Here is a 25,324-nt window from a genome sequence, read left to right as displayed (position 1 = left end):
CCTCCCTGCCACCCCCAGCGTGACAAATATCTTTACATAAACGCCAGGCAGAGAATATTTGTTAGTCAGCTCCTAATTATGGCTTGAGGTTTGGACTGCGTGCTGCCCCCCTCACCAAAGGATGTGGGCATACAGAGCGATACCAGGTACAGGATCTCTCAGAAATCAAGAATCATGAACCTTTAGATGTGTGGGCTGAACCGTATGAAACAAAAACACGTAATGCTCATCTTACCACAGCTCCCTGGTACCACCAGCTGCTTCTGCGTTGCATTTATTTCCACCACTGCCATACCAAAACCTTTTTTTTTTTTTTCCCCCAGAGGGATGCCTTTTTGGGTTTTTTGGCATATACAGTGTATGCAAAATTAATGTATATGTACTATCCCACCAGCCCTGAGATTTCAAGGGGAGTGGCTAGACAATGGCTAATTATAGCTTCAGCACAAAAACAAACAAGGCAGCAACTCAGAGTAAGAGCAGCAGCATCCTGGCTTCCACTGCAGAGAAGGAACATAAAACTATCAAAACAAGACGGAAAAAGGCTGATTCAAGGCTCAAAAAATCTGTAGTTTTACAAGAGCCCAAAGGACTTTCAAAATTAGGTGCAATTTCAGATTTCATTTAACACAAAACACATACAAGATGTTGTTACCTATTGTTCACTTTGCTCAGTACAACAAACTAATTTATAAAAGCAATGTCTCTGCACACATCTAGGCACGCTCCAGGTAGCACAGAGCTCAAATCTCATAAGAGACAGGATTCACTCGATAGACACCCCGCGTGAACCCATTAAGGATCTCCTTGTGGGTCACCGGCTCCAAGAAAGTGCAGTTTCTGCAAGGAAACATCCTCTCCCAGCACCTGCAATAATTAAGATAAAAGCAGCGCTCAGTTCTCTGTGTGCTGGGACTCATCGGGACACATTTGTTCATTCCTCCACTCGGCATCCTCTCAGATGCAGATCACACAGTCCTTTCTGCATGCCTTCTGGAGAACAAAATGGGTATTTATTTGAAACATTTTGCAAGTAGCTCAGTGCCACGCAGAGGTACACGCAGCATTAAAAGATAAAGTCTTGGCGGGAGCTGTCTGAAAGCAGATGATAGCATGGCAATTGTTCTGGGAACAGGCATCGACGAACAAAGGCAGCACCAAGACCTGGCACAGCTTCCTAGCAGGGTTATGCAAGCCTCCGACAAAACCCCTAGTATCAGCACAAACTGAATGCCGCTATTATACGTTAAGGGCCCTGTTCTTGGGCAACTTTGACCACAGTGCAGAATCCTCAAAGACTATCTTATCAACACCAATATGCAAAACCCTTCATCCCCTGTGATACCTAGTCACATGCCCTTCCCGATACGTGGCATGGATGGATCTGGATGAGCTAAGAAGAGCGAAGGAAACAAACGCTCAGAACACAAGGGCTTCCAAGGGACTTTTACCTGCAAACTTCTAGGAAACACAAATTTTTCCTAAAAAAGAATTAAGAAAATCGTATCACAACCACCACAGCCCACTGCAAAGAGACCAACACACCTGCTACTACAACGTCAATCGATGGAATCCATCGATGGAATCCAAATCTCAGTTACACATCGCACTCTAAGGACAGTATTAAAACGTACTTCAAAGCCCACTGCACTAACCAGTAAAGGGCCATAGCTGTTTAGCTGGTACACAAAGAGATTTCAGTGCTAAATACTCCAGAAGGAAGGCCTTCTAATACTTGAAAGGGAATGTCTTTGACCGCCTGGGCTGCAGAGAATAAGAGCAATAGTTCTAGGTCAAAAAACACATCACTCTCTTTCCAAAAACCAAAGAGTGTGAACAGATCAGGCCTTCTGAAACAACCCTCATTGCATGCTGGGGTCTGTGGTGGGAGACAGCTGGTACAAGAGGAGATCACACTGAAACTACGCCTTTTTATTGCCAGAACCGTGTGTTTGGCAGAAGAAGTAAGCAGCACCTCAAAATCTGTATTCGCAGAAACAGGCTCTACTGAACCCCTTTTGCCAAGACAGTCACAGCAAGGTTTTGATCGCTGCCACACCAATTAAACCACATATACACAATAAACACTGTGATTAGGTTTACCTTACCACCACCAAACAGTGGAAGCACACGCTGAAGAAATCAAAGGCAAGGAGCAAGGTGTCATCTCAGCAGATCCTCCCCTGCTCAGGTTAGCAATTCATCTATAACTTGTAAGGGTAGCAAGAGAGTGGAAATCTGTACTTAGTAGGCTGAAAGTGCACAGCGCATGGGAGAAGCAAGATTTTTCTTCATCTAGGTAAGAGAATTTCCAGTGCCTCACAATCTCTCTTGCTAAGGTCACGGGGAAGATCGCAGATTCAAACCACAATTTCAGAAAAATGCCACGTATCGGTGTTTCTCCAGAGAAAGCTTCAGCCTCTGAGTATACAGCCAACTTCGTTAGCTTTCCAGAAGCCAGGAACCCTGGGCAAAAGCCACCATCTAGTCTAATGAATAAAATAGCAAATCTGCACAGGTCTTCTAGACTCAGTAAGTAGCCGTTTTCTCCGCAAAGCCTTGGCACGGAGAGACTAAGGTGAGAACAGCCTGACCACACAGCACGCTTCCAGCAACCCCAGGCCAGTCTAGACCACACCGTGCGCAAGATGCGCAGTATTTACTCGGTTCCAAAAAAGCTAATTTTTAGCAACAAAAGCAACTGAAACACAAGCTGTGCAAATTCTCGATGCTGTCCCAGGCTACACCCGCTGACAGCCACCGAGGCATGCCACGGGCCTTGCCTCTGTCCCCCCACATGGAAATGGTGACACACTGGCTGGGCACAGCTCCACGCCAGAGTGGGAAGAAGCAGCGGCTCTTGAGTGTTTGGGCACCGACAGCTGCTCCCTGTGACCAAGTGGGAAAAGGCAGCCGGCCACAGATGATGCTCTTTCATCTACCACCCAGCAGCAGCCACGATTTCAAGGCACCTTCCTGGGGGTGAACAAAAAAGACAGCACCCCTTCCAGGTTTGAGGACTCAGAAACTGCGTGCCAGAGCCAACTCTATTTCAAGCAATCCCGATTGTGACTGTAGACTTTACTTCTCTACTACTTCTAGCAAAAAAAAAAAAAAAAGTAAGTAAACAGGGTGTCTATTAGCCAGATAACTTTTAGCAGAAGCTCAGGCACCTTCACCAAAACCCAGAGCAAGCGGAAAATACAACTTCTACCCCACCCCGTTGAAATAAACCCACCGAGCCATCCGAAAATACCGTTTCCAACCCTCCCTGCCCTGAAACGAGACACCTGTGGGAGGCAAGGGAAGCACTGCACGGCTAGCAGGCCTGCGAGAGTGACATCCCCCTTGTTTAGGGGCACAGCACGGGCCTCGCCCGGCCGCCGGAGCCCGGCCGCCTCCCTCCTGCCGCAGCCCCCCGCCCCGGACCCCCGCCGGCGGCCGAGCTCGGCCAGCCGGCCCCCGAGAGCCCCCGGCCCGCACCCGCCCACCGCCGGACAAGGCCCCGGCCTCGCTGCCTCAGGGCCGGGACGGCGCAGGCCACGCCGGGACGCCCCTCTCTCTCGCCCCTCCGTGTGCCGGCCAAGGCGGGGACCCGCCACCCCACGCTCCCCGCTCACCATCGCTGCCGCCGCCGCCTCCTCGGCTCCGCAGGGTCCCGGCTCGGCCCCGCTTCTCCCCGCCCCGGCGCCGAGATTGCCCGGCGCCTCCCCGCCGCGCCCTCGCGACGGCGCCCCCTGCCGGGCGCGCCGCGGGCAGCGCGCGCTCCCGCCGAAAGGGAGGGGAGGAGCGGCGCGAAACGGGCAGCGGCAGGCAGGAAGCACGGCAGCCGGGTCAGACCTTAACGGGGGCCGCTCCCTCAACATAAGGGGTGCGAAGTCAGCGCTGCCGCATGGGAAAAGGCCGGCTTTCGGTTAAAAGCCTGAAAAAGCGGTTTATAAACTCGTTCTGATCCCTGCCCAGTTTTGACACCCCAACGCTTCCTCACGCCACGAGGAACTTCCACAGGGAGAGGCGCTCCCGATAATGACAATTTAGGGAATTAACAAGCAAGCAGTTCTCAGAGCTTGAGCGTAATCAGCTGCTGCAAAACACAAGGAGAGCCCCTTGCTTCAAGAGCTCTACATTAACACGCAGTCATCCTTGTGCATGACAAACTTGGTTAGCACAAGCGGAGCTGAAGCTGATGAGAAATTTGATTCCGAGGTTATTCCAGCATCCAGTTGCTCTTAACCCATATCACTGGTTTTACGGTACATTTGTTAAATGCACAGTGTTCCTCCATTTTGGGGGGAAGAAAGTTTTTGTTCTGTGCAAAATGTAAGGCAGGAGCTACTGGTCAACATAGCATTAAACTCTGTTCTGGGTAGATCGAGTGTGACCCCACGAGACAGAAGCTGGGTGCTGGGTTTCAAACACAACAAGCAGAATCTTGTTTGGGACCAGCCTCCTACAGCAATTTTTAGGCATCCAGGGCAAACCCCACCTGGCAAACATCCAAAGGGCTTTTAAGTTGTGGGAAGCAACATTTAGAAGAAATCATGTTACAGAATATTTTCAGCTTAGAAGGGTACCTACATGATCATCTAGTCCAACTACCTGACTACCTCAGGGCTGACCAAAAGTTAAAGCATGTTAAGGGCAATGTCCAAACGCCTCTTAAACATGGACAGGCTTGGAACATCAACCACCTCTCTAGGAAGCCTGTTCCAGTGTTTGACCAGCCTCTCAGTAAAGAAATATTTCCTAATGTCAAGTCTGAACTTCCCCTGATGCAGCCTTGAACCATTCCCACACATCACATCACTGGATTCCCAGGGAGAAGAGATCACCTCCCTCTCCATGTCCCCTCCTCAGGAAGCTGTAAAGAGCAATGAGGTCACCCCTCAGCCTCCTTTTCTCCAAACTAGACAAAGCCAGAGTCCTTAGTGGCTCCTCACAGGATGCTTCCAGTCATGTAGCATCCAGTTTGCAAAGAGGGAGGTAGCCATGCAATGTTTCACAGCTCTAGGGAGCACATCCAAAGGGTGGGACAGCAGCATGGAGGTGGGAGGCTGCCTCTGGGGAACCAAAAGCAACCTGGAAAGAGGGAGAGATAGGCAATGGCAAAGAGAAAGGGAAACATTTCAAATAAGTAGTTCCTTGTGCAGTGACAACGGAGCAGCTTCGCTTCAGGTAGGGTTGTGTTTTGAGGGCAAACACACAAGTGGATGCTCTGGTTGCCAGTAAGTGATGTGAACTGGACAAATACCACAGTAGCATTTGGCTCATTTCCAGCCCAAAAATTAACGCATGGAGCAATTGTGGTTCAAGTGTGTCACAGGGTGCTGCCTCTGCCACCAGGCTGGTGCATTACCTTGAGCAACTGCCCCTCTCCTTGGAGAGGGCAGCAGGAGCAAGTGCCCATCTTCGCCTGGGCCTACACAGGAGGTCTTGGAGCACAGTCTGAAGCCCACACTCAAACCAGTTATTAAATAATCATTGGTGTCTTTGCCAGAGTTGAATGGAAACCTGCAGGTTTCTGATGCCCCTTGTATCCATAATAAAGTGTTTGAGGTGCAGCTTTTGTTGGAAGCTTCCAAACCTATTAAGACAGTAAGTTCATTAGAAGTAAAACTGAAGATTTCTGGTTAGTCACTCCAGAACACATCTTGGTTTTAAAATGTATAAGTCTATACATTCTCTTGCACAGATTCAGGTGTGGCTTTTTAAATTATTGCATTTAATCCCCCATGCTTTTGTTTTCACAATGTTTTGAAATGGGTATACAAGTATCAGCTCTTGGCATTTGTAGTTAGTACAAATATTTAATTCTGTGCTGTATTTACAAGTGGTAACTGTTCTCATCAGCTGTCACTGTGCCATCCAAGCTGTCTTCTCACAGAAGATGGCATCTTACATAAGTCACCAGACAGTACTTTTATCTCAAGAAAACTGCCCTCATGGGATTGTTTTTATAAGTATTCCTAGATATCAGATGTTCTTTTTAGCAGAAAAGGGAACAAACAGATCTGTTACTCACCCACTATCAGTCTCACAAAGTAGGTCGTCTTCCCATGCACTTGCCAAGCAAGAAAGCATCTATTTGAGATGACCCAGAAAGTGCTGTGTTTTCTGATTGAAAAAACCTCTGCAATAAGCACCGAGGCCCTCAAACTTACAGAAAAATGTTGCTATTTGGAAAATATCCTTTAAAAAAAGGTTCTGTCCAAGTAACATTTTGGTCTCAAGGGGGTGAGAGGAAATCTTATTTGTTCCTTCAGCCCTGAAAAAAAGCCTCTTAGGATGCATCATTGCAAGCCTTGCTAATCTTTACACACACCTTCACATATGTTGCAAATGGGTGACTTAGAATACCTAAGGAATCACTGACAAAGGTACTAGCAAAGGTGGCTTTGATACAACATTGTAAAAGTGCAACTTAAAGTTTGATAGCAAGGTTCACTCTAATTACTGCATGGAAGAACCATACAAGGGAAAATTGACTTACATTTGAGTTAGAACAATTCACAGAGACTGGAGATGCAAAGAATAAGGAAGACCCTCCCATTGAGTCACAAGGTTCAGAGTAGACCCCCTTGCTTTCTAAATTCCTGATGGAGCTTAGGTGCAGCTGGGTCCAATCAGTCTCAGACTTGGTCAACAGTTTATGTCTAAGGGATTGTACACACAAAGTTTATATAATGCTTCATTAGCATCAATTCAGCATGCAAAGTTACCAAGACAAAAATCAAAGTTGCCATACTACAAGGTTATGCTCAATATACAACTCTACAACTACCTGAAAGGAGGTTGTAGAAAGGCGGGGGTCGGTCTCTTCTCCCAAGTAACAAGCAATAGGACAAGAGGAAATGGCCTCAAGTTGCACCAGGGGAGGTTTAGGTTGGATATTAGGAAAAATGTCTTCACCCAAAGGGTGGTCAGGCACTGGAACAGGCTGCCCAGGAAAGTGGTCGAGTCCCCATCCCTGGAGGTACTGAAAAGACAGACAGATGTAGTGCTTGGGGACGTGGTTTAGTGGTAGACTTGACTGAGAACTAGGTTAACAGTTGGACATGATTATCTTAAAGGTCTTTTCCAACCTAAATGATTCTATATCAGTCGCTTACCAAAGATCTGTCATTGGTAAAAGGTCTCTGCCTCAAGGAGCAGCCTTGAGAGGTGTCCTAGCTCAAGGGGAGACCACTGCCATGCAGCCTTACTGCCTAGCATGGAGAGCTCAAAGAAGGCTCACTTAAGCTGTCATATTTATAGGATAAAGTGGTTGGCTTGTAGTCAAATTACACGTGATAGAAAAGGTGTGCAGGAGACTCCTCGTACCCATAACTTACTTTGTTCCTTGATAAATGAGTCTTGGAAAAGCCATGTGTTAATCACATGATTGGTGTTCCAAGCTCATATGCATCAATGCTCACTGTGTTGCTCTGCTTCTTTGTGGGTTTTCAGAGAACAGACTGAAACAAGTGGAGTTCACAGCCCAGCTACAGCTCAGGCCTTTACCTCTTCCAGAGTCTGCACCAAACCACTGCCAGTCTGGTCAAGGGGTCAAGCACATCCATCACAACATAATGCCAGGAAACCGACAGCTTGGTTTAATCTGGCTAAAACAGGGAGAGAGGAATACTGTATCTCACTATAAACACATGGGTGGGGGAAGAGGAGACCCACCAGGTAGGGAGAGGAGCCATTTGAGTGAAAGGACAATGGTGGCATGAGAACAAATGGATGCAGGTTGACCCTGAACCCATTTAGGCTGAGAATTGCAAGAGGGTTTGTAGCCATGAGAGAGCTGAGGTTCTGCAACAGCCTTTGCATTACAGTAATAACTTGTAAGCCTCAAAAGCCAGAACCACTTCTCCAAACCATGTTACAACAAAGGACTGTGGCTTCTTCACAGCTTTATGACTGAGTTTAAGAACGTATCTTGAAACTGGGAGACTTACTCCATAGAGATTAGGTTTTCCATATTCATTTAAAGCAGGGTTTCTGTTTTTCTCTGATCCATCACACAGCTCAGCTCCTCCACAGCTGAGGCAGAAATTACTTTTGCCACTATTCAGGTGAAGAAAAAAAAATTGGAAGTACCTTGGCTTCTCCTTGCAGGTAGCAGGATTAGTGTTGTGGCTGTGCCAAAGCAGCTGCTCTCGCACAGAGAAGGGAGTTGCCTTTCCCAGGAGCAGCCTGCCATTGCCTGAGCTCCTGGTCCTGCTCTCCATCCATCTCTGCTGCTGCTGGCCCCAAGAAGGGCTGGGAAGGGAAACCTGAGGCTGAGGAGCACAACAGCCAGGCTGCTTGCATGGCCTGAGCTGACCTACAGCCTGGTGCAGAATAAGGCCAAAAGGGTAGGTTTGCTGGACGATGATCACTCTTAGCACTTGCAGCCTCCTAGCAATACCAAGAGGACCTCTCCTGCAGAGCCGCAGTCTGGCCACCTCCACTCTGCCAACCAAGATGCCTGCCAGCATTGCCCATGCTAAAACAGAATTCTCACACCCTCCTTTAAAGGCTGTCTTGGAAAAGGGGCTGGAGAGGAAAAAAAAAAACCAAAATAAGTCCCAGTTTTGCAACACTCCAAGACCCTCTCTGCCAGCAGGGCTGTGTGTGGGTATTACAGGTTACATATTTATAAGGGGAAAAAAATGTCATTGAGACCAATCCAGCAGGACTAATTGGTTGAAAGGCTGATGCAAAAAGTCAAATCTGAAAGCAGTTGAGTATGAAAAAAAGGAGCGCTTTTTCCTCCTTCCACAAAGTAATGAAAAGAGGGGATTATAATAACTTTCTGAATGGAACAAACCCCTCTTTCTTCTCTCAGCCCCAGCGCTGCCTGCTCACTCCTGCAAGCAAGCAGCAACCAGTTGGCTGAGGGGAACAAAAGAAGCTGCGATCAAGCAGCACAAGCCAGTGCCTCTCAGTTCAGGTGTCGACAGCACCCTGGCGTCAACATGCATTTGTGAGACAACCTCACAAGGCAGAGAGGAAAGAGTAGATTTAAATATTTTCGGTGAGGATTTTAACGGGATATTGCATTCTTGATGCAGTTTAAAGTAGTAACAGCTCCACCTATTCAACCCCATTTTGCTTAGATCTGGCAGTCCTGAAGAGAAGGTATGGGCTAGCCTTTAAAAGACAGGGAGAAGTAACAGGATTTAATGTAGATTTAAGGTTCTTGATCCACATCAGATCAGAGGGCTTCTTTTAGAGACAATTACTTTCTCTGATTCTATAGGACTTGCAATCATTCATATTTGCCATTTACAAGCAGTTTAATGTTGCCTACCTAAGCATATCATCAACACCACATTAAGAAACAAATCAATAGGTTAGCCATTAGCAAACTTCCAGCCGTAATTCTCAGCCATGAGGAAGGTACAGTAAGCTCCTGCAAGAAACATTGCTCTCCGCTTCAGCAACAGGCAGGAATTAAAATCTCTGCTCCAGTCAGCCATGGCTTGTAGGAGATGGAAATGAGAAACACATTGGCTTCCTAGAATAGATCACGATGTATGCGTTGTGTCTCACCCCAGACTCATTTCCTTTCCATGCATTCTCTACTGACTGATTAAAAACCACAGTACGCAGCACTGGGAAGTTGCTAGCAGCTGCCAGCCACGCAGGTCACCGAGTAGCTGTCAAGTCAGCAGATCTGGACCTCCAAGGGTTCCTCTGCCCCGCTGAACTGGCTAAGCCCTCTGTGCTGCACGGCCAGGAATCCAGAGCATGCAACCGAGGAGCCCACGCAGCCCCGGGACCCAGCCCTGCCGGAAAGGGTCATAAGCAAGTTCATGTGAGGATCTGAAGTTCACAGCTGTGCCGCAGGAGTGTGGAGCTGCTGTTTTGTTTGATTTCAAGACGACATGCTTCTGAAGTATAAAAGCAGGGTCAATAAAATCAAAGTCACATCTGTCACCTGCTAATGTTGTTTTAGCTGAGGCTTGAGTTGGCATAGAAATAGTCCACTGACCAGTTCCACTTGCTTGTTTGGAGGATATAACAGGCCCAAGGAGGAGATGCCACCCAGGCTTCCCCTGTCCTTCCCCCTGCCTAATCAAAGCACAGGGGCAATACCACACTGAACATCCACAAAAGTGTCCATAACTAGGTACACAGCAGATGCAGTCTAAGCAATTCATCTGCTAAGCAGGTAATCTCATAAAAAACTGATGATATAGTTAGCTGAATCGTTTTAAGAAAAGAATCTGACCACTATTTAGGAGCAGAAAGTAGAAGCAGCAAAATTAAGTAAATGGAGCATTCCCCACAAGTGGTTTGTGTGGGTCAAGATTCATATTTCCAAACATCCATGATATTAACACAGCCCAAATCACACTTCTCCTGTCATTTAGTTTGTTTTGCTAGTGTGGTTCTGTATAAGTCTTGGGGGAGCAGAGGATAAGAGAGATCAATGGCAAAAAGGAACAATTTCCTCCCCCTTTCCCTTCCACTGCTCCATGGCTCACATCAGGCAGATGGCCAAAGCACATGCAAGCCCATAGAGATCAGCCAAGTGGCTGCTGGGGCACAACCCATCACAGAGGATCCCAATTCATGCACCCATTGATCAGCTTTTACAAACATAATCCTGATTTTGCAAAGACCGAGTGTGATGTATTTCAGCACAGCATGCCCTGATCTGACTGCTCACATCCATATTGCACAGGACACTTGTAACTTGGCTGCAAGATGCTGTTATAAGGACAGCCCAGATACAGGCCGTTTACAACCCCAGATTGCCTCAGGGAAAACTGCATCAGTGCCCTCCTAAGATTTGTTTGCCATGTTGCACGCGATGTCAATACACACATGGGTGCAATGTGTTACAGAGGCTGAGCCAGGTACAGTACATCCAGCCTGACTGCTCCAGGAAAATGTGGTTATTTAGACCTTCGTCAACAGGAGCTTTCTTCCCCCAGCTTACCCTGAAGACCTACAGAGGCAAGTCCGGTCTTGAGCAGATGTTCTAAGCCTCAACTCAAAGTACAGCAAAAACTTAATCAAAATTTACAGTGCATAAAATTAAACACATGAATACACCTTTGAGGGACTAGAAGAAAACTCATACCAATCGGAGAAGCAACTTTTAAAAAGCAATATTAAAATAAATGAGCCCAAAGGGCCCTCACAGTGAAAGCCTAACATGGGTTTACATAAAAAAACATTATGTCTGGTTAACCTAGAATTTTCCAGTTGATTTGTTTGATTTATAACTAAACAGATGAAGAACAGTAGCTATTTTCTACCCTAGCAAAGATCTTTCCTGTAATCTTTGTTGATGCAACTTTATACTGTGCACATATGGGCTCAGTTCCTGAAACAACTGTACAGTATTCCTATTTGGCAGGCAACATAGGTTCTTGTCTTATAGACAATTACACCGGAATTGATGGAATTAAAAGGAATCCCATTTTTTCTCTTGTTTCCAAGTTGTTCAGGACAGAAGATACTCAAAGTGCTGAAATATGAGCACTTGGAAATAAATATTTAGGTTATGCATTTTGTGTATATATTAAGAAATACAAAGCTGTGGTTTTATATAAACTCTACACAGGTTAAAGAACACAGTATAATACATTCTCAACATTTTCCCCCTAGAAACTTCAGAAATGACTTAGCTTAATGACTGCAGCACAAGATCGGGAAATGGCAAATCAGTCAGAGAGCAGCAGTTCTCTAGAAGGAAAACAGATACAGGGGATTTTTTCCCTTTCCTGTCAAGTTTTACAGCCCTACATGTAGCTCCCCAAAAGAAATTTTTGTTGCCTTTCCAAAAAAAAAAAAAAAGAGAAGAGCCTATCAAGTACAGAGCCATTAGTATTAGACACCATCTACCACAAGTTGAAAACAGGAAATGTTCAACTCTTTGAATAATCCAAGATGCTGAGTAGCAGATTACTACATCTATGTTTTCTGGTCAGCGTAAGGGTTTCTTGCAAGTGCTGACCCCAGCACACCCAGACCAGACATTTCTGACAATGTTTATGGCAAGAACACTTTAGGCTTTCCTTTCCAAGGGAAAGTCCTGCTCGAAAGACACTGAGCCCCCTCCTGCCCCAGTTAGCACCCACAGAGGAGGTGTTTATGGGTCAATTAGGAGGTGACACCACCAGACCTGTCCTAGTGCCACCTTCTGGTCCTCCCCAGCCTGTCCCTCCTGTTACCACTATTGCTCCGCAACTCTGCCCTTGTTCCTGTCCTGGTTTCATGTCTGCTTTCACATCCCTCTGATCTCTATAGGTCTGACAATTGCCCTGCTCAAGACATGTTTCTTTCCAAAGGCACTGGATTTATTAAAGACCAGTGGCATAAAAGGGCAAGATGGACCAAATGGCATCAGCATAAGCACTGTCTTCCTAGTGCATTTGCATGCATGTGATTTTACCATCAAGCTCCATCTCTACTGTCCCAAGAAAGCCTCTAGACAGGCACTGAGAGATATAAAAAAATTAAAGGTCCTATTGCTGCTAGGAGACATTCCCAGATGCCCTTTGGTACCACATTGCTGCCCTCTCTATTGAGGATGCTCTGGGTGCAGGAAGCTGAAAGAGTCCTTACCCAAAGCAGGGGGATGGATTGATTGTTTGCACATCTGCTTTATTAGCTTCACCCTTTCAAGGCAGCAACAGGGCCTGAAACATCCACAGAATCAAAAAGTCACCTGGGAACTTCACTTAACAAATCCCCTCTTCTCCTCCCATGGCTCATTGCTTGTCCTCAGGTCTCTGTATGGAGCACCCAGGAGCTGGCAGAGCTCAGGTTTTGACCCTGGACTTTCTTCCACAGCTGCAAGAGTTCAAAGGTCTGGGTTAAGTCATCTGAGAGATGCTTTCCAGTGCTATGCCCTTAAAACAGCTTGGGGAATCACTATATCACATTCTAGTTTAATTGTGCAGCACAGGCTACATACAAAGGCACATCAGACAAGCTTCAGATGAGATCCTCACACTTTCAACTATTTTGTAACAGTTGGTGCTTGCACAAGCACTTTGACAGTGTTTCACCACCCTGAGCACCAGAATCCAGCCCAGTTTGGAGCAATTCCATGAATTACCACATCCTGCTGTACACTGGCTCTGGTCAGTCATCCAAGCAGCATACTAGCAGCACTCCAGACAATTTTGGGTTTGTATTTTTTTTTTTTCAATATTACCTCAGGTAATGTTCTTGGTAGTCACAAAAGAAACTTTAAAAATAAACCAGACTTGTAAAATCCAGAAGATGACAATTCCCAGTGTAATGGCAATAGTTTTACCATTGGACTGAATTAGCCCAATAAATATTAAAATACTTGGATACAAACTTCTTACTGGTCCATTGGTAGAATAAGTTCAGTCCAGGCTGGAAAGCAATGCAAGCTGTTACCAGACAATTAGACCACAACTGAGACAGTTTCTAACACCTTTCCAGCAGCAGCTGTTTAAATTCAGAGAAAATCCTGCCTGCGAAGGACTAGGTAGAGGCACTGCTCCCTGCCAGAGGCGCCTTTCCAACCAGATTTAGATTACTGCAACAAGCACCTCGTGGTCCTGGCTTCGGAGTGGCTATAGTAATATTTGCAATTTCAACTTGCTCTTTCAGTGTTGCAATCAGTTTCCCACTGATTTCTTCAGAGCTTCTTGTTGGTGAAAAGCTTTCTAGCTTCTCTCTGGAAGAAGGGGTGAAAGAAGCAACAACCTCTCCCCCCTTCAACACAGAAACCCCAGCATTTTGCAAGGCAAGCAAGCAGAAATTAAAAGCCATGCTTTTTACCAAATAGGGCCAAAATTCTCTGAGGTGTCATGTATGCATCAAAGAATTTCCGTATTTGTTTCTTTGCTCTCACATGCTGACACCAAACATATTTGGTAGCAAGGAAAAAATATTGACTGTCCCATATGGCACAGCAAATTGAGCCTCAGCATGGTGAAACGTCCCAGAAAGCTGATTGCAAGATGGGTACCTGGAAGTCAGCTAACAGCCCCGTGTTTATAACAGTAAGCCCCATCTTGGAAAACTGTATTCTATCATCATATCTGCACATGCTCATGCATATCAGTTTATTATCTCCAAGCCTCACAAGGGACCTGTTCATATAACACAGCCACAGCTGCAACCACTATATTTGGTGCATAGACATGTAATAGCACTTCTGGTCCCCTTCCAAAGTCTAATGACAGCAAACTACTCTCAACAGCCCCATGGCAGGAATTAGCCTGAGAAGACTGTATAATTGCTCCTTGCTATCTGTGTGGCACAGAAACCACAGCCTGGATTTATCCCACTTCACTGAAGTGCCTGAGCAGCATTCTGCAGCTGATAGAGAAGATTCAGCAGTAGGATCTTCCTGACCATGAATGGGCTGCATTGCCTTTGGAGGTGTCCCTTGCTCTCCTGCTCACAACAGCACAGCTCAGAGGTGACCAAGCCACTAAACTCATCTTTATAATTTAAGCCCCTAAAGCAATGGAGGAGGAACTGCTGCCCACATCATGCCTTCCAGCTCTGCTAAGAGGCATCTGGATACTTCAGACCCCGCCGTTTGCTCAACAACCGAGGATGCAAACCTAAAATCCCATCTCTGCATCTCTCTGCAATCCTTTAAGGGGCTCCTCTAGTCTGATAAACCACAGCCTCATAATTGCAGCAAATCCATACAGGTTCCTGGCTGAAAAAAACATGCACTTGCAGTTCCTCTGTGTTAGCTTCATCTCACCTCCAGCAGCCCCTAGGCAAGAGTGCTTAACACAGTAAAAATCTCCATGTCTTGCCAGATTTTCAGTGCAATACAAAGGCATTTCAAGACCTATTGTCTTTTAATGCAGAGCAGTGTTTCTTTACCAGTCCCAATTATTCTTTATTCATTTGCAAATGCTTTTGCATCTCTTGTCATACCATAGTAGGTGTATTGGCCCAAGAGCATGATTCAATTCATAGCTCATACACTTGGAAGATTTACCACCTTGAGTAGGATTTATACCACAATTTTAGGAGGCAGCAACACTTCATCTACTACACAGTGAATACCAAACTCTGGAAGAGCATAATCTGGACTGAAAGACCCCTTGAAGGAATGTGTCTCTCCCTCTTTTAACCATAGAGGGAGCTGAGTCTCCACTGTTAACCTCTAAAAAAAAATCAGGCACTCAAGCTCCAAGTCCCAATATACAGCCCAGAAATTATATTGGGCCCACTTCCCAGCACAATACCCAGACCTCACACATAGAGGAAGAAGGCAATGAGGATTAAATAATTAATGCCCCTGGATACTGTTCCCCCCCAAACTACAGGGGATCACAGAGGAAAAAACATTTCCTTAAATATGATTGATTGCTCTTTGCTGGCACAAGAAGAGAAAGAGAAATCAGTCAGGAATATTCTCCATTGTTCCACTGGGGCTTTGTCAAACACCATAGCTCCTGCATTTCAATGAATGATAAATTGCTTTTAAGAAGTGACTTTTATGTCAGTGAGCATGTTATTATTGATTACTCTAATCTCACACCGGAAAAGAGTCTTCATACCCTACTGTTCTTTAAATCACCCAGAGAGTTTAGAGGTTGCTGTCTAACAAGCTCCTAAGTCATATCTTCCTTGTCAATCTTATCAACCCCTTGTTCAATTACAAAAATGTAAATAAAATGCAGCAAGCTTTGGCCTAATGCCTCATGACTCACATATCTCTTCCAAAGAGAAGCGAAAGATCCTTCAGCTGCACTTGAGGCTTGTCAAGCATCATTTTAATTCAAAGCAAGTTCTCACTTTCTCAGAGCCACATCCAACACCAGAGCACAGCAGTGGTTTGATGGGTAATAAGATGCACATGTCAGAGCCAGGAAAGCCTCTGTGATTTCCTTATGTCTGAGGAATATCAGTTTAAACACCAGTTAAAGAGTGACACCCCCTGGAACCACCCCATGACTTTGTTCTCTATCCTCACTATGCCACAAGGTGATGCTTTCAGTGGCAGCAGAGATTAGGAGCAACTGAAAGACAAGCCCAGCATTGGCTTCTCTGGCCACTGTTGTGTTTGTTAATGGAGCCTACTCTTGTATCTGGCCAGCGATTATGCTAGTAAGTAGGATATCTTGCTTTAAACATCAGGATGCTCAGCAAAGTAATTAGTAGTTACATCCCAGCACGTAAACAAAGACATTGCTGACGATACCACGTACATTGAAAAATTAATGGCCAAGTAGGACTTGAATGCACACTGACATGAGGCTTTTCATGTCCTCTGGATGCTCCAACTTCTGCAAGCCCAATGTCAGCATCTCCTCGTTAGTCTTGGAGAATAGATGCTATGAAATGACTACCAGCATTTGCAGAAAGGCATCCATCGAGCAGAGGAGCTCCTGGCAGCTCTCACTTAAGAGCTATCTCCTCCCCTGGTATTAATCAGAGTAAGAAGCAACCACCAGGGCTAAAAAGGTGCACAGTGTTCTAAAGATTTTTCTAAAACATATTGCTGTGTCATCAAAACCACCCAATTTCTCTCAGATAGAAGAAGGCTCTTGGCTTTCTGAAAGCTTGATCACTTCAAGGGACCTCAGTTCAGGAAACCATCTGGTTACAGGAATAAAGCATGTGAATGAAGCAAACTACCCACTAAAATTGAACAGAGAAAGCAGAAGCAGGATTGTGAGGTTTTTCTATAGTGTTTCTCCTAAAACACTGTGTTAAAAAGTTAATGTTGTGTGTATTTTTAAAAAAAAAAAAAGAGGAACAGTAAAATATCAATTACTATGCCAGTGATGCTCCAATCTATTTTTGTTCTCTTACATTCTTTCCACCTGGAGCATCTCTAAAAATCCTTTTGTTTGCCTTGAATTTAACCAGAAGTGATCTGGCTGCAGGCTGGTGATACTCCACCACTCGACCTGCAATAAGGGAGCTCATCCCCTCTGCAGTTATGCAGCTAGATCCCAAAGTACTGAGCACCAGCTCTTAGCTTTTAATTTACATACAAGAAAAGCTGCTGAGGAGGACCATGCTTCAGGCACATCAGGGGGATTTCATGTGTACAGCAAACAAAGCTCAGCCTGTGCCTTTTCCTCTATGTTGCTGGGCTTAGCTCAGATCAGACATTTCATGAGGGTACTGGCCCTACATAGACCATTTTCCAAAGTAATTCAAGTGCCTTAATTTCACTGAGCACAAGTTACACAAAACGGCTTTTAAAGAAACCTAGCTTAATACACTACATTTATAAACAACTCCTGGGCAACACTTCTTGCATCCCTGTAAATGTTATTCTTTGACCCTTGAAGAAAGGCATTAAAGAAGCGTAGCAAAGATCTTGTTAAGCAGCAGCTTACTAAATCAAGAATTCAAATCAATAGCATAGGCATAGCCTGACTTAAAAACCTATTTTAAAACTAAATTAAAAAGCAGTTGCATTGCCAATTGACAAGATTAGAAATGTTTCCCTAGCAATTGTTGAGATTACAAACTAATGAACCATGCAGAGAGAAGATGGAGCAGGGGTGATTAGGGAGGGGGGAAATGTATGTGCATTTGCACTGTTGGTTTTTAACAAATATGGTCACATCTCAACAACTTGGAAAAACCATTATAATGTTAAAAAAGGAAAAATTTCCCAGATATTTTTAATTTCAGCAAGTGCTTTGCACTAGCCTAAGGAAGCCCTCACATCAGTGCCAAAGTCCAAAACAAGAACCACAAAGGGAGATTAAAATAACTGCAAGATTAGCTGCTTGAGCAGAGGGAACAGGATGGGCTTCTCAAAGCCAGACCTTCCTCCACAGCTCCCAGAAGGCAGAAAAACAAGCATACACCAAAGCCTTAACTAGGGAACCAAACCCTGTAATTCAGCTGGTTACCAAGGGTTATATAGAAAAAGCAGGGGTCTGGAAAACAGAATCTATGAGGTGAGAGAGGAAGGAAATAGGGGTGCAGCCAAGACACTTTCAAATTCCTCTCCTAAAGAAGAAAAGAAACAACTTTCCATGTCAACTGGGGCTAGGGTTAGAAGCAATAAGGTAAAATTGCAGCAAGATGAGACATCTTTATAGCAGTAAAGCACTGGAATAAATTCACTATAGGAACTAAGAAATCTCCATCACCAAAGGCTCTTTACAAAGAGGTCAAACATTAATTCGTCATGGTAAAGCCAGCCACAGGGAGATGGGCCAGGTGACCTCTTGAAGTCAATCCCAGCCCTATTTTCCTGCAATTGCACAAAATATCATTGCTCATTAACACAGCAAAGTCTTTTCTTCGGCTTATCAGACCTCAGGAGACCTCAGATTGATACGTAAACCCAACTCCTACCACTTTGCTGTGCCCAGGCTCTTCCCCCTGCCCCCAACCTCATCTATTGAGGCCCCCTGAGATGTAGCTATGGTGAGCAACCAACGGCACAGAAGGAGCCAAGCCTGAAGGTTATTTCACAGCCCATTTCAGGCAATGGAATGGAGAAACAAGGAAGACAAAAAGGAGGCAGGCTTTTGCTGCTGCCCTGAGAAATGCAGCTTAGCAACCTCCACACAATAAAGCACAAAGTGCACAGACAGTGCCATGCAAGGGGGGGGGGGGCCGCGGGCAACCTGCAAGTCTCTCCACAGGGTTGGTGGTGAGCAGCTCTTTTTATATGTCTCATAACAAACTCATCACTGGTGTTGACTGCTTTCCTCCACCCAGGCAGCATAATCTAACTTTTTTCCTGGGAAACAATTGCCTAAAAAGCAGGCTAAGAAGAGAGCAGTTCTGGCTGCCAGACCCAACTTATGTGAACTACCTCAAAAAGGGCTGGTCCAAGACCAGAGTTGTATGAAAAAATAAGACAGATTCACAAATAAAATAGCTCCAAACCTTTGAAAGCCCAATATTTACTATTACTACCTGAGTGTGTCTGAGGGTTTTTTTTGCTTGTCTTTGAATATTGTTTGCTTTTTAAACAGGTAACACAGACACTAGTCAGATACTTTCCTGCCCTTGCTCACAAGGCAGGCAACGGGCTGCTTTGCAGGAACATATATTATGTCCTAAGCTGTTTGTCTTCTAGAAAAAAATAAATCTGCACAGTATTGCTCCTCAGATCTCATTTCATTTATATGATGAACTCGAGTGGCACAGCCAGACCTCAGGTGCCCAATATACCTGGCCCAACAAAAAATTATTGCACAGCAAAGAGTCACAGGATACATCTCACCTACCTCAGAGACCTGTGCAAGGGGAAGCAGGAGGAAGAGGTAGACATTTTCAGAATGATAACTGCTCCTTGGAGGATCCATGGCCCCATGCAACACAGGGGGCTGAGCTAAGGTGACCCAGTACAGGCAGTGCACCCACCAACAGAGTCTGTCTGGAAGCATCTGAGGCTGGGTCCTCATAAAAGGCTCCATCAGCACTTGCCAACACAGCAAGTACATGAAGCAGCTTTGGGTCCATCCAAAAACAGCAGATACAGTGCAAACAGAGCAGATACCAAGACTACAGCACAGGCTGAAAAACCTCTCTAAGCTGGAGGCTGAGCTTAAATATGCTCCTGGGCCCATGGGTGTGGGTAGAGGCCCCAGGTGAGCCTCCTTAGGGCTGTTAAGGCTCATTAGTGCCCTCAGCTTTACACTGGACACACTTGGCCCCCAGGCTCCTCCTGGCCAGTATGTCCCATGCAGCCTCAGGGCACCCAGACCATACCTGCTCCTCCCCATCTAAGAAACACTGCAGGGAAGGCTCCCTCTGTGTCAAAACACAGCTTTTAGCAGGAGGAGAGTCTGCACAGGTTCATAAGCACAAGAATTGGTAAAGCACTAAGGAAGCACCCGTCAGGCACACCTGAATGGGTGTTTAGAAACTGTTGCAGGGCTCTGTTTACCTCTGATCACTCAAAGTGCTGCACACTTTTGGAGGAGAGCATCATAATCTGCTCCCAGGGAGCTCCAAGGGGCTGCAGAAGACACTCCTTCAAGATTTCTCCATTATCTCCGTGATTTCCCATGGATGAGTCGCCTCCAGCCTGGAGGAGAGAGGCAATGCATGGTCCAGGTTAGAGACGCAATAGTTTAGGCAGGGAATGGACAATTTAACTTCTCCATTAGATACTTGAGCATTGGCCTTTAAAGAGTTGTTGGTGACCTTTGCAGGATAGCAGCTCAGCTGCTGCATAAGGAAACAACCCATCAATGGTCACCCTGTGAGGGAGCATGGACTTCACATTTGAAACATGTGGCTGTAAAGGCAAAATCAGGGGCTACCAGGTCCCTTCCTCCATCTGGGGACGGACTTTTTAGTGGGGCCAGTAGCAATAAGACAAGGGGTAACGGTTTTAAACTAAAAGAGGGTAGATTCAGACTGGATATAATGAAGACATTTTTTACAATGAGGGTAGTGAAACACTGGAACAGATTGCCCAGAGAGGTGGTAAGTGCCCCATCCTTGGAAGCATTCAAGGATAGGCTGGATGGGGCTCTGAGTAACCTGATCTAGTTGAAGGAGTCCCTGCCAATTGCAGGGGGGTTGGACTAGATGACCTTTAAAGGTCCCTTCCATCACAAAGCATTCTATGATTCTATGATCTGGTAACTTACCCTACCTATTTGAGCTGAAATGGCTCTGAACCACAGAAAGATATTGTCAGGTTTCAGAGGTGTCACTTGTCTCCTGCTGTGCAGCAGGGAGAGCATCTTGGGAAGGGCTCTTCTGGTGACAGGCGAAGGTCCATCACCTTCTGCGAGCAGCGGAGGCCACATCATCCCAGTTGAGACCCGCTGTGTCACCTGCATGTTTCCCAATCAAGTGCAATACCATGAAAATTTAACTAAGTACACCACCATCAAATTTCATCATGCCGTTAGCTTGGTTTGCTGCAAGCAACCTGATTAGAAGCACCCAAATTAAGTGGAGCAAGGTGGATCATCAGTCAGAGAAGGTCCTGTCCTGCCTGCCCCCTGCCTCACTCCCCACACCAGACCATTTTGTTGCAAGCCCAGCTCTCTACCCAGCTCTTTCTCTAGCAAGGTGAGGGTTTGGTTTCACCCATCCATGGGAGAGCATTGGACAGAGCTTCTCCCCTAGGTCCTAACGCTGGTGTGGCACCAGCTTGGTGGTGTGACAGCATGCAAAGACAGGAGAGTGAAAAACAAGAGGAAATCTCTCCTCTCGGGGCTTTTGGAGACTTTTAAGTGCCACCAGTATAATTATGTGGGAACTGCTCATGCATCTTCAGTTTTTCTCTCTTCTCTTAGAGGGAAGAACTGAAGGAGCTTCTTGGCAGAGTCAGTGCTTTCTCTACTGCTGCAATGACAAAAAGGGAGGTGGCAAGGCAGGAAAAGGTGCTGTGGGAGGCATGATGGGGAGCTTTGCCACTGAAGGTTGCTTAGAATGGAAGAGAGAAAGAGAGGATGCAACAAGGAGAAAAAACTCAATTAAATTCAGTTGGAGGCTGCTCCATCACTTTTTTAAGTCCTGGGTTTTGGGGTGGTTTCAGGACTTCAAGGGTTGTTGGGAATTTCATTGGGAAAAGGCAAGTGTAAAAGAGCACCTCGCTCAGAGTGAAAGGTGCAGCAGGAGGAATCCTGCTCCCCAACCCAAGCTTTGAGCTTTCCCATCCAAAATCGTGAACCCCTGCAACATGCATCCTTTTGTCATGTACAAACTCGCAGTCTCTGGAGCCCTGTGAACCCCTTCCCTGCAGTGCTGGAAACCTGCCTTCACCACTCTAAGCCAATGCCTCTGGCAACAAAAATGAAGGGGCTTGAGCCAAACCAAGAACTGGTTTGACAGTCATTTTCCACTTCTTGACTCACGAGCTCAGTCCTGCCTCAGCAGACAGTTGAGCTGACACAGTCCTGACTCGAACACCCCAGAGAGGCACGGCAGCAAAGATGGGCCAAGATTTATCAGCAGCTGCAGATCAAAGGCACAGAGGACCACAGAGGACCACGGGGCGTGGAAAAGCTGATAGGGGACAGGAGTGAAGGGACTTGAGCAGAAGCTGGAAGGAGAGACCTCTGCAAATGAGGAGCAAAGTGCAACACAACACTTGGCGGAGGGCAAGCTGCTCTCCCCTTCCAGCAGCAAGAGCTCATGGTAAGGAAAAGAGATTGGAATGGCTGGAAAAGAGCTGTAGCTGAGGTGGCTGTGACAGACAGGCAGACAGCAAGACCTGCTTTGACAAGCTTCTGGTCCATAGTAGAAAAGATGGGTGGCACCAAATGGGATTTAAAGCCACTATAGGTCATTCTATCATGTCATCTGCCATGTTTAGCAGAGCTGACGAATTTCACCTGGTTATCCTTGCGTTGCTGAATGTGTTCCAGCAAAACCATCCTTCTGGCTTTGAGGTTACGGAGGGATGGAACACTCCCTGATTCCCTTGGCAATTTGCTCCACGGTGAATCATCCTCACTGCTAAGGTGACCTGCTGTGCGATGTTCTGGTTGGCAGCAGCCACACCATCCCTTGGGAGAATGACATTTCCCCCGCTCTGGAAGTGCAGCCGGCATCCTTTGCTCTTTTCTACTGAGTCAGCCTCTAAAGATTTACCCCTGGGGCCTGTTATGTACTCTTTGTTATCTCCTGCTTCCCCCTCTGGACTATCTGCATATTTTATCAGTGGGAGTTTTTTTCTACTTGCTTCCAGGTCCTTCCTAAAAACTCCTGAATAATAAGAGGCTGGAGTGGGTGCGTAACTAAAGATCACATACAAAAAAATGGGAAAGGAACAGAGCCCTTAGGGAGCCTTTCCTTCCACCCTCCCATCCACCCCAGGGTGATCAGATACTGGAAACAGAGCTGGGAACTCCCCAGCCAGCCAAGATCTGGGCTGACAAATCCCTGAGAGGGTGCAGCGACCTCCCCAGTTCAGACCCCAGTACAGTAGCCTCTGAGCCTAGAGACTGGCCACTGGTACTGGTGTTCCCCTGGGTAATAAGTGTTTGGCCCTCATTATTTCCACCAGACATTTTTGATGAGAATCTGCACTTGAAAATCCCCTGAAAACACCCATGGACTGGGGCTTGCAGTCGATGGGCTTTGATGCAATAGTCCCCTTTGCCTCCATCCTGCTTTCATCTAGGTGAGTTCAGCCTCTGGACAGGTTGACTACCCTTTGCCAAAGTCCACCCTGACGACAAACCTCAGTGGCAAGGTCCCCGTGTGCCTCTCTGACCCTGGGGCACGGTGACCTGGTGACGCTGACCCTCTCTGCTCTGCTCTCCTGCCAACAGGTTTTAGAGCTGCCACGTCAGGTCCTGCAGCCGGACTCCCCGCTGGCGATTCAGCAGTGGCTGCTCACAGCTGGCCAGCGTGGTGAGGACCACCTGGACCATGAGGCTTGGAGACCAGAGTGGGGGGCTTGGCATCCCCATTCTGTCTGTAAAGCTTGCTACCAGGTCACTTCCAAGGGAACCTAGACTTAGACAGCAGCACAGTGTCCAAATAAGAAAGTGAAATGATGAAGAGGTATCCTTGACCACACTACATTAATTTAATTTGTTAGAAGAGGTTTTGCACTAGCAGGATGTGCCCGGATGGAAATGGGAGATCACCTTTCCCTTGGATGATACATGAGGGGCTGGAGGAGCACACAGGATTTCAGCAGTGCCATTTTTGAGGCCATTATCCTGGTTTCAGCTGGGGTGGAGTTAATTTTCTTCCTAGTAGCTGGTATAGTGCTGTGTTTCAAATTTAGTATGAGAATAATCTTGATAACACAGCCATGCATCTGTCTGTGGGTTTGAAAAGTTTCATAAGGCATTTTTCCAAGAGCACAACAGCCCCAGATGGGTTTAGGAAGAATGCTTAGCAAATTGGAGGCCTTATAAAAGTTGGTTAAATTTGAAGTGAGTGGAAATTAAAAGTGAAGGTCCAGAAAAGAGGATCAGATTATGATGCTACTATCAAACGTTTTAATGCAACAGTGGAAACCTGCTTCCTTCTGTTTCCACTTTGCCCTCTTCTTACTGATAAGAGCATCGTTCTGGGGTTGTTGGAGCCTGCAGCTACCAACCTCCAGCCTGAGCCACAGGTGATGGGGGCAGAGACGGGGGAGCACAGTGGATCTGGCGTCCGGCGATCCGCACCAACCAGCCCAGCCGGTACCTGCAGAGCCAGTCCAGAGAACCAAGCGGGAGGCTGGGGGAGGCCATGCTCTGGGGCTCCCCCATGTACGGAGGAAGGACCGGCGCCTGGGAAGAGATGTGTCAGGGGATGCTGTGAAATTAATCTTGCACAAATGCTTTATTTCCCCTTCTTTTGTTTCAGCTGCAGGATGGATTCAAAGCTCACTGATGTTTATCCCATCACTTGAGCAGTACGCAGATGAAAGCACAGAGTATGGGTAACCGTGCAGTGATGCGGGGCAGCAGTGCCTTTGCCTAGACCCACAGCCACGGTGTCCTATAGTCACTACGGAGTGGACAAACACAGCAACACTGAGCAACAGGCGAAGCCATCTGCCCATTTTCATGACGAGCACCAGGAAGATAAAACATCTGACAACTTCTGCTTTACTCTTTCACAGATTCTCCCAGAGACAGAAGCAAGAACCAGGTCCAGAGGAAGAGAAACCAGGTGAAAACGGGCACTGAAATTCACTGTGCATCCCAGCATCCCCTCCTGCACTAACAAACCCGGGGGAGTTTTCTCTCCAGGCAGAGAAGTTGTCGCAGTGACTGGCAAAGCTGCACATCAGAAAGCAGGATTCAAAGTTACACATCAAAGTCTGAGCGAGGTATTAAATTTCCTACATAATTGACGGAGTTAAATAAATACCATCAGAGGGAGATTAATGTCACAGTAAGGCAGTGCCCAAGATAAGCAGCACATAGCATTCTCCAAAGACACCTCTCTCTTTCCGCTGTCTTTAGAAGGATCTGGGATGGTTGGTTTAGTCTAGAGACCTGACGTAGGAACGCAGAGATAAATCCCATCCCTGGTGACTTTCCAGCTACGTGACTGCTTTCCCTGCCCATTGCCATCTTGTCATGAGGACGAGATTATAACAGAGGAGATCAAGAAATGACAGCAAGACACCTCCCATGCAGATTTCAAGCGGCAGCTCAGCAGCTCATCCCCGGCAGCACAGGCAGTGGATAAACTCCCTTCCTTGGGACCACTGGGAAAACTCTGCCGAGTGACTATCCCATGATTTTGTCTCCCAGACTTCCCAAAGGGTAGAAATCGACAGTCCAGAGCTGCCTACAGGAAAGCAGGTGGCAGCTTGTCGGCTTCCCACATCCCAGTCCTGGAAGGACTCAGCAGCCAAGTCTAAATAAGGAAGCCTGCCAAAGTTCAGTTCCAGTTTGAAGCCTCCTTATCAGCAGGGTCTTTTCCACAAGCTATTTCTGTTTGCCTTTCCTCTCCAGGTAGTGTGTTTAGCTGCAAC

At 46.5% G+C, this 25,324-nt stretch overlaps 1 protein-coding gene across 2 annotated transcripts in view; it reads right to left on the bottom strand.

Annotated features, from left to right (window-relative positions):
* Positions 1–19,423, bottom strand: part of SGPL1 (sphingosine-1-phosphate lyase 1) — a 47,995-nt gene extending 28,572 nt beyond the window's left edge. Inside the window, exon 1 of one of the 2 annotated variants that reach the window (XM_087766765.1) lies at positions 19,152–19,423. In XM_087766765.1, coding sequence (XP_087622891.1) covers positions 19,152–19,367 — 216 coding nt within the window. In that variant the 5' untranslated portion in view covers positions 19,368–19,423. Of the gene's footprint in view, positions 1–3,620; positions 3,722–19,151 lie in introns of those variants that run through there. The other variant, XM_087766766.1, reaches the window with a different exon arrangement.
* Between the last annotated feature and the right edge of the window lie 5,901 nt (positions 19,424–25,324).

Source organism: Nipponia nippon, unplaced genomic scaffold (assembly GCF_047370975.1).
Source record: "Nipponia nippon isolate SJK-2023a ecotype South Korea unplaced genomic scaffold, ASM4737097v1 scaffold_3, whole genome shotgun sequence".
Taxonomy (NCBI): domain Eukaryota; kingdom Metazoa; phylum Chordata; class Aves; order Pelecaniformes; family Threskiornithidae; genus Nipponia; species Nipponia nippon.
The sequence above is the reverse complement of the archived record's forward strand: the minus strand, read 5'-3'. Positions and strand labels throughout refer to the sequence as shown.